Source organism: Thermobia domestica, chromosome 10, assembly GCF_964235325.1.
Source record: "Thermobia domestica chromosome 10, izTheDome1.hap1.1, whole genome shotgun sequence".
Taxonomy (NCBI): domain Eukaryota; kingdom Metazoa; phylum Arthropoda; class Insecta; order Zygentoma; family Lepismatidae; genus Thermobia; species Thermobia domestica.
This window is the reverse complement of record NC_137463.1, coordinates 269416133-269425977: the sequence shown is the minus strand read 5'-3', so window position 1 is coordinate 269425977 and position 9845 is coordinate 269416133. Positions and strand designations below refer to the sequence as shown.

General features: G+C 37.1%; 1 protein-coding gene across 3 annotated transcripts in view; it reads left to right on the top strand.

Annotated features, from left to right (window-relative positions):
* The first annotated feature begins 444 nt into the window (after nucleotides 1–444).
* LOC145663222 (cytosolic carboxypeptidase-like protein 5) overlaps nucleotides 445–9845 on the top strand; it is a 107609-nt gene continuing 98208 nt past the window's right edge. The window contains exons 1-3 of one of the 3 annotated variants that reach the window (XM_081729585.1): nucleotides 445–627; nucleotides 4696–4826; nucleotides 7292–7420. In XM_081729585.1, the coding sequence (XP_081585711.1) occupies nucleotides 4736–4826; nucleotides 7292–7420 (220 nt within the window). In that variant the 5' untranslated portion in view covers nucleotides 445–627; nucleotides 4696–4735. Of the gene's footprint in view, nucleotides 628–4690; nucleotides 4827–7291; nucleotides 7421–9845 lie in introns of all 3 variants that reach the window. The other 2 variants (XM_081729584.1, XM_081729586.1) reach the window with 2 other exon arrangements.

The window sequence follows — 9845 nt, the reverse complement described above, 5'->3', positions numbered from 1 at the left end:
CCGCCTTATACAGAGTCGTTTTGAAGTATCACTAGTTCCATACTAAAAACTTGACTACTGCATCAAACATATGTTAGTCGAACTCTTTAGTATGAGACTAATCACACGTCAGAACGTCTCTGCATAAAGTCCCTAAATGTATTAAAGGCTGCCAACTACATTCCATACAATTATGGCTAGTCTCTCAATATTCCTGAACTAATCAAAATTAGTTAATACTATATTTCGAATACCTTATACATATAGGATCAATATGGCACATGGACAATGAGGTGATATCAACATAAAAATCACGTCATTTTTGGTATGACTTGTGAATTGTGATACTCTTAAATTAAGAACTAATGATCTACCTGAACTTATTGTTTACATATAATATTTCTGGTACAGTTTGCAGTTATGGAAGTTCTGCAGTGTGCAATATATATTGAAAAATCATCTGACTTAACGATAGTGGTGCCATCTAGTACAGTTTCGGAGAAAGTGGGAAATAGAAGTAAAAACAATTTGTTGTGTTTAATGATAATAGAATGGAAATGCTGATCAAAAGCAATGTAAACATATTCGTAGTGAATCCTTTCTTTTGTAGTATATATTACTAAATATTATAGTGCTGTAATACACCTGGTAAGTAACATATGGTTGCATTTCTCCTAGCTGTAATTGTATGGTTAGTTGAGCATTGCAGCCATTACGCGTCAAGGAATTTTATTAAATCTCTCTTCTTTCGTTCGTATGTCATATTTGAAATCCTGTCTAAACAAATGTATGACTTATTTATCAAGTTGGCGTGAAAATTACGTTGAAATTTAGAAATGGACTACTTGCTGTACCGTATCCCTATTTTCAATGCCTAGTTCTACATGAAGTAAAAGTTTAAAGATTTGGCAATCCGTATGTTTTCTAGAGTTCATAGTGATGAGAGTAACTGATGTGCTGGAAGATATTAAATATTTGTCATATTTTGCTGCTTGAGTTAGTTTCAAGCACGTCGAATATATTCAGTCTCAAAAAATAATACATTGATTAAAGAGCCATGGTTATAGGCTTACTCTTTCAAGGTTGGAGGGGAGGAATAATGCAAAAGTTCGGGTAAATTTTGCAGCATGCAGGTCAAATTTAGGTACATCACTCGAAATAATTATTGAAAAGTTATAGTTTTACTAATTTTCATGTTCTCCAAAAGATTTACACTGGGCGGTGACATTACGCCACTTAGAATAGATGAAACTCAGGGACCCACCACAAGTAATTGTAGAAAAATTACAATTCTTTTACGATTTGCGTGTAAATGTACCATCTGGATGTCTGGCATAAAACTGATGCAAAACAAACCAACTTGTACTAGGAGTCCAATAAATAGGATGAATGCTATCTATCCGAGTCAGGACAGGGCGAATCTGGTAAGCCAGTGCGGAGTGCGCCTGAAGGGGACAAGTACGTCAGTGATGGTAAGTATACGTGTAATCGAGGGTAGTGAAGTATGGGTTTTCGCAGTTATACGAGTTCCGATAACACTTGTAATTTTTTCACACTAGTAACGCTACAGTCGTAAACATAAAACACAGCTTTTGTATACTGTGCAGAAATACGGAAATGTTCTAGGACACATCCCCCTTCCCATTAAGCTATAATAAAGATAGAAAACAACGTCGTCTGTGGGACTCTAGCCCGCCTTCACTCGCAAACGCTTGCTCGGCAATACTATGTGAATTAAATATGAAACTTTGATCCAGAAAGGAACCAACCTAGCTACTAACGTATATAGGGGATCTGTATTCTAGAACCTTCCCCAGAAGTACTCTGCTGGTGGAAAATGTTATCTACTACAACCATCTTTCATATGCATTCACTCATTTTAATCGCCGTAAAACACTTTTAAATCTAAAATACACCTCTATTAGCTACTTAGTATATAGTTGTGCTGCCTGCCTGCAGAAATTTGTTCTTTATAAACATGTGTTTCCATGCAGAGTATTGAATTTTTTAAAATGTGGTGTGCCTAAACTTGACCACATCTTTTATAATTACTATCCAGCTGTGCGTCGATAAGTAGCACCGCTTGAAGAGAGTAGAGTAGGTAGAGTGGGGTAGGGTTGGGTTAGCTGAGGGCTAGAGAAGTTTTGACTCAGTTCCTTAAAATTAATCGAGTGTAATTTCTCGTGTCTGCGTAAGGATACCAACTACAGCGGACATCCGAAAGCTCACCCGGAAATTTTTATTTCATGTGAAACTTCTCTTTGTACTTTTCAGCAAGGTTCTAGATTACTGGTCCCCCTTCCCTGGATGCGGGTCACTGATATAGATGACCCAGAAAAGCCGAAAAACTGTATTATTAGATGACCAAAAGGAAATAATATAGTTTTTCGGGTCACCTTTACCACTGACCCGCATCCCCCCCCCCCGCAACAATTTTCTATAAAAGTATAGCAGAACAACCTTCGACTATTTCAAAAAAACCTAAAGTACTATTATTTTACAAAAAGTTAAATACTTCTTCAAAGCATGGGGGGAGGGCAAGCCTCCTAACCCCCCGACAACAATAAACATTTGTACACACGTGTGGTGCAAAACCCTCTAACCCAAGAAACTAACATATTCTTATTTGAAAAACGTAATAACTTGTCAAAACGGTTTATATGAGGGTCACTACGAAAGTTTTGAGATGTAAAATAACTCACATACTTAAAATCAATTTAACACTTACATTTTCTCAAAGTATTCACCATTACACTGTACTCACTTTTGCATCCTCGAAAGCTACTTTTGCAAGCAGTGTTGCCAGTCTTTTTCTTCAAGTGTTGAAAGTTCATTCTCGTAAGCCACTACAGGTTCTTCAGGGCAGCAAAGTCTCTTCCCACGCATGCGATCTTTGATCCTGGGGAACAGAAAAAAATCACACGGGGCCAGGTCAAGGCTATACGGCGGATCAGTTATAAGTTTGACCTCTGTAGATTCTAAAAATTGTGATGTTGGCCGTGTGTGCAGACGCATTGTCATTATGAAGCAGGATCCCACGCAATTCAGTTCTTGGACGCCGTTCCCGAAGCTTCTGTAACACTTTAGTTAGGCAAACAGTGGTGTACCACTGAGCAGTAACAGTCCTTTGTTCTTCAAGTGGGACAGTTGCAACATGGCCAGATTTGGAGAAGAAAGTTGCGACCATCTTCTTCCCCACACTTCGCGGTCGCTTCACTTTCGTGGGTGGATTTTCATCTGGAAAGATCCAAACTGTAGACTGGCGTTTATTTTCAGGGTCAAATTGATAGATCCAAGTCTCATCACCAGTAACAATGTCAGAGACGCGTCGAGAATTGCCTCCATCAAATCTTGCAAGCATTTCTTCACACCATTCTACACGCATGCGCTTCTGCTGTTCAGTCAAAGTGTGAGGCACCCAACGTGATGAAACCTTCCTGAGCCGAAGATGATCATGAAGAATTTTTGTTACTGCTGGCGATCCAATGTTCACTGTAGATTCAGTGTCCTTGAAAGTTGTTCGAGGATTTTCTCGAATCATTTGTTCCACAGCGGCAATGTTTTCATCTGACACAGCTGTTGCCGGACGTCCAGCTCTTTCTTCATCTTTAAGTGATGTCCGGCCTCTTCTGAATTCACCAAACCTCCGAAAAATTGTAGCACGGGAAGGAGCAAGGTCCCCAATTGCCCCCTATAAACGGTCAAGGCTTTGTGTCTCGTTCAAACCACTTTTGAAATCGTAAAGGATCATTGCCCGAATATGTTCCCTTTCGAGCTCCATTCTAGACAGCCGAATGCTGCTCCCATCAATAAACAAGTGAAGGCAATACGGCCACGCCGATAAGCGAGGCGAGTTGAAACTTTCTTCGCTCTGGATACCACTACCGAACGCAATTGTTGGAATTCAAATACTGTGCCACAACAATGCGAATCTCAAAACTTTCGTAGTGACCCTCGTATAATTCATAATAAATACTATTCCCAGCAACTAAAGAAACATGATCAGCGCAAGCATAAGGAAGAAGGAGCATGATTCAGGTAAGCAGATACTTCTATTTTATGAAAAGTATAGGGGGACCAGTAATCTAGAGCCTTTCCGTACTTTTCGTGTTTGAGTATTATTATTGGTGTTGCGAATTAGAGTATTTTAAAGCAACCTGGGTAAAGTTCATCCACGACGCCGTGGTAAAGAAAAGGTCAGGAAAAACTCAGGAAATTTCATTGTGGAATTTTAGTAGACACCCTACGTCATAACTCACCAGTCAACTACTTCCTTTGTTGTTAGCATAACATGGCTCGCAGCATGTACCGGTAACCTTAATTTTTTTTTAAAGGAATATTTACGTATCTTTATTACAAAAGCAAGTCAGGCTAATAGAGGTCACTAGCTTCGTTGCCACCTACCTGACGCTAGGAAATATCATTGAGGTCTAGGCAATTTGTAGTCAAACCGAAGGCTTTGAGGAAACAACTAATGAAATAATTTCAGAAACATAATGCTCACGTTGAATGAAAAAAAGTGGTGCAATGATATATTGAGTCTTACACTAAGTAAAAGATATAATTATTATTCTAATTGACGTGTTCGTATCAGTGTTAACTAATGTCAAATGTTTATGCTTTCTTTGTTAAAAGCAATGCTGATTGTAAAACTAGAATAAGGCCTTTTATTTATTTATTTATTAATTTTATTTATTTATTTATTTTCTAGCGCAGCATAAATCATGTAACAGCAACGAAGCGACTCCTAACAACAATGGAAATTGAATGTGAAGGTTTCACCTTTTTTTCGAATTTCGACTCAGGGAATTTGGCCGACGTTCAGTTAGCCTGCAAAGGGAAAAGTGGTAAGTATTTATTCATTTGGATACTTTTTTTCAATCTATAACTGTTGCAGATATTAAACAAGACATTGTTCATAAGTTGTATGTGCCTGTGAAAAATACAAATTGAAGGAAATCGAAAATACTATATTTTGAAACAAGTTATTTTGGTCCGTATTTGTTCCAATCAGTCTTGAAATATTGATTTATTGGGATGAAACGAATACCCATGTTTCTTCCACGATTGTTTTGTCTTCTGGAGCAAGCATTTCTTCGTTGCCTAATTATTATGAAATTCAGATAGTAGTTTGACTTAATGCTTAGTATCTGATCGTGAGTTTTCTTCAGTTACCACTATTATTTTGTTACTACTTGATCCTGAATTAAGGAAATGTCGACCTAAGTATCTAAGAGAATTGTCTTACGTATAAAAACACAGGAGGTACGTACCGTGTTATTCTGCACATTCTTAATAATTTTATCATGATGAATTCTTCAATTTCCTCTTCCTCTACTGCCAACATTATTAACAGATTGATTGCCAAAGCCAGATTGTATATAACACTGTGGGCCAAGTAATAACTTTTTAAATTGACTCAACATGGTACGTCCATTTTGACGCCACTGTTATAAGCGTCGGTTGCTTTCTAGAGCCAGGCTACGAGTACCGTGTAACATTCTGGAGCCAAGAGATTTTTATATATATATATATATATATATATATATATAACCATGTTAACAATTGACAGCAGCTGGTGACGTGAGACACAAAAGTGGGTATCACAACCTCACGAATCACAGTACTTGAAACCCAATTTTGCGTCTCATGGCAGTCAACCTGTTAAGACACTTATTAAGAAAGAAAGAAGGAAAAGATTTATTGACGACGGAAATTAACTATACAACTAACAGCTATCTATACTGACATATAACTTGTATATACAAGCATTTTGATGCTTCTAACTTAAGTTTTGCACGAGTGCAAAATATTCATTAAATTCACTGAAAATTTGTCATTATTGTTTCGTAAAGCCGTAGTAGTTTGGAATTGTTAATGTTTCAAATATTGTGAAAGGGGGAACCCTGTGAATATGAAGAGGTGCTTTCGTCCATGTAATACACAATTAAAGATCTTTTTTAAAAATGTAATAAAGACAGTGTCTGAGACATTTTGTTAACAAAACGGTAAGTAACTTTTATTATACGGCCGAAATAATTTCTTTTACCCTGATCAACAGCCACATTCCGAAAGATAAATAAAGCATTGAAGCATTCGTTTTTATTTGTTCTTTTCTAACATTCACCGTAGCATGATTCGTTTTATTAAAAAGCACATGGCCAGCTTAACTGCTGGCTGTCTTTCAATATGATGCTTCGTACATGGTATCACTAAGAGAGTATTGATGCCAGAGTCAGAGACGCGAAGGATCAAGGTTGTGCAGTTTTTCCTCTTATCTAAACATCTAAGTATGTCCAAATAATGTCATTAGTGAAGCCACGTCACATCCTAAAGAAACGTTTTGAATCGTGTTACATTAGAACTACAGATCCTGAGTTAAATCCAGACAATGGCAATCTTGATAAGAACGGGGATTGCAATTAATAGTTTCGCTCAAAATACTGTAAAGCACTTTTATTTCCTCCCGCTTATGCTCGAAGGCGCTATATATGAATAAATTAGTTCTTGGGTGTGAGAGTTGGCAACATTTATTCTGCGTAGTATTAAGTATAATTTGGTTTTATTTCCTGAAGTTCTTTATAAATGTTTTAATTATACATTTTTCTGTGTGCTTAATAATTGCATGTTTGTATGAGTGGCAAGAATTTAGCTGGCCACCGGGTTTTTAATTGAATGACTCATGATACAGTCAGTGTTAGAAAAGGACAAATGAGAACGTAAATTCAACTCTACGTCCGTTTTTCCAAGTGCTGGAATGAAGATGGGAGGAGCGACTTTCCAAATAATTTCATAATGTTAAATATTATGGCATAATACAGGTTAATTACGGTTTCTAAGATCACTGTCTTTTGGCCCTGGGTTCCATTCCCGGTGGGTACACTCGGTCGAAAAAGTGTAAAAAGCTTTTTCATGCCAGCCATCCTGAAGGATATTTTCCTGGGTTTTCCTCATTCACACCAACAGATGCCTAACATATAGGTCCTTGGCCACTTCCTGTCTTCCTTGTCTTTCTCGGGATGGTGTGATCGCCGAGGAACGTGATGGGCTCATATGGCCATAAATGCCCAAAGTCCTATTTCCACTGTCTTCTTCCCCATAGTACTTAAACTATGTACTCGTCCATTCGGAATTTGGCCTTAGTGAATGCATTGTATTGAGAAAAGAACTCGTGTCGTAATATACGGCAAAATCTTGATAGTGATGTATTGTTAAGGTAATATCATACTAATTAAACTTGACGGAAAAGAACCTCTTTTCTTATCTATAGTTTCTTCAGTAACGTTTAACCATAATGTTTGCTTCCTTTCAGATGACGGAGGGAAGGCAGCCAATCGAAGCGAAGGCTTCGATTATGAGTTCATGGTGTGGACGAAGCCAGACTGTGCTGGAACAGAATTTGAAAATGGGAACAGGACTTGGTTCTATTTTGGAATCAAAGGTAAATGATTTCTCTCTGAATCACTTTGTATCATTTTCCTTTTTAATGTAAGAAACAGATTTCTTATATATATCGGCTGCCTGACTTTAAAACGATATATTTGGTCCACCCACACAGTTCAATTATTTTTCACTTGTACGAATTATTAATACTCACTATTTTACTTTAGAAATAATAACACATTAGTTGACGTAACTTAAGTCTTCAATATATATATATATATAGGGTGTTTCAAAATAACATCGACAACGTTTGGGAGGTGGTTCCTGACACCAAAATAAGACAAAAAGTATAGATTAACCTGGGTGCACACATGCTTCCTTTCGGAGTTATAGGCTGCCGAAAACTTCAAAAAATGAACTTTAAAGGTCCATACCTAAAGCACGATGGGACCTATCGTAGTCGGGTGCAGACTTTATTTAAGAACTAGTATGTGCCCTATCCAAATATCTATGTTTCAGAATCCTGCGGTACTTCCGCAACAATTTTTATAGAGGTGTTTGGTGAGTACTTCAAATTATATGTCCGTAGCCAAACTGCCTCTATAAAAATTGTTGCGTGATTATCTTGAGATTATGAAACATGTATTTTTGGATAGCACACATAATAGTTCCTAAGTGAAGTCTTGACCCGACTACGCTACGTCCCATAGTTTTGGAGCTACCTATGGACCTTTAAATTTTTTTCTTCATATTTTCGGGAGCCTATAACTCCGAAAGGAAGCATTTATGCACTCAGGTTGGTCTACACTTTTCGTCTTATCTTGGTGTCAGGACTCACCTCCCAAACGTTGTCGGTTTTGTTTTGAAACATCCTATATATATATATATATATATATATATATATATATATATATATATATATATATATATATATATGGGGGGGGGGAGTTATACATCACAGTAAACTTACTTGCTTCTTTATAATGTTTCGTCCTAAGTCGTTGTATCTTTCTTAAAATAAATAAGTGTCCTAGCTACCGTGCCATGACGACCAAATCAACATGAAACTTCAATATATTAATCTATACAATTTTTAACTAACTTCCTTTTTCGTTTCCTTCTTCTATTTAATGTAACATTTAAATCACTTTTTCCCTAAAGTTGGATGTACACTAACATTATATACCTGTTATCGTTGCAAGTTCTTAACTACAAGCATAATCTAATTTAATTAAGGGCAGAAATAAAATATCGTTATACCACAATGTATTACGTAAAACTGATAATAAAAAATGACAGAATATTACCGTATTTTTCGATAACAAAATCTCCCACGATCCATGAAGTTACTGCTTGTACTACTGATTTCCCATTAAAGTTTCACCCTACAAGGTTAAAGTCTACGGAATACTTAGGCAACCTAAAGTTAACAGTCGTGAAATTCCCGGCTGTGTTGAAAGAAAAGAACGATAGATGAAAATACTTCAAGATGGAAACGTTACCTTTAGCTACTGTTAGTTTAATTTTATTATTATTTTAAGAAGAAATATTTTCCTAGAACAACTTTTGAGTTTTCCAGAGTATGCAGATTAGTAAATCTCTGCCTGTTGTGAAAAGTGTATTAGGAACTGAAAAGGCTTCTTACTCGAGAACTTTATTTCCTTCAAATATTTCTGCTTCATAGGCTAAACTCTTTGGGTTCTCCTCGAAGGGACTGTTGCAAAAATATATTACAGGTGCTTTGCGTCATACAAAATTGTGTAGTTTACAGAGAACGTCTCGTTTCATAAATCGTGAACAGAAACCACAACGATTAATAAACAGGTGTGTTAAAATCAAAGACGGTATAAAACGACGTTGCATTATTACATAAGTTAGAATGTTGACTGATCCTCTGTTCATGCCGTTCATATCTTAGATCTTGCCAGTTTATTCTAGGATTGGAAGATAGTTTATCTCTTTCTCGCACGCACACGCTCGCTCGCTTGCTATGAGTTGTCTCGCCTAGGAAAGATCACACACTCTTCCTTGCCCCTCCATATTGGTGGTGACGGGCCAGGAAGATGTTACAACGAGGGACCTCGGACCATCCAGTTGTTACGAGGCTGATGTGGCCAACGTAAATGCATATGAAGGGTAAGGGGAAAAAAGAAGGAATGTCACAAAACTGCATTTTCGAGAAAACGATTTAATATTGAAAACCGCGCAAGAAGAATAGGGTTAGTTACATCTTTTGCCCCTTTTTACATTGACATTTTATATCTACGTATGCATGGCATATACAGTCAAATAGTACCAAGAGTCACCAACAGATAGGACAAAGCACCCGAAAAAGCACATACATGGACATTCCTTGTTTTTTCCCCTTACCCTTCATATATTATACCATTTTCCCTATAATTGAGTGGGAATCTCATGCTAATTCGTACCATCTGTATTCCCAGATTGAGGCCTCTCTTCCATTTATCGAAGAGGGGGATATA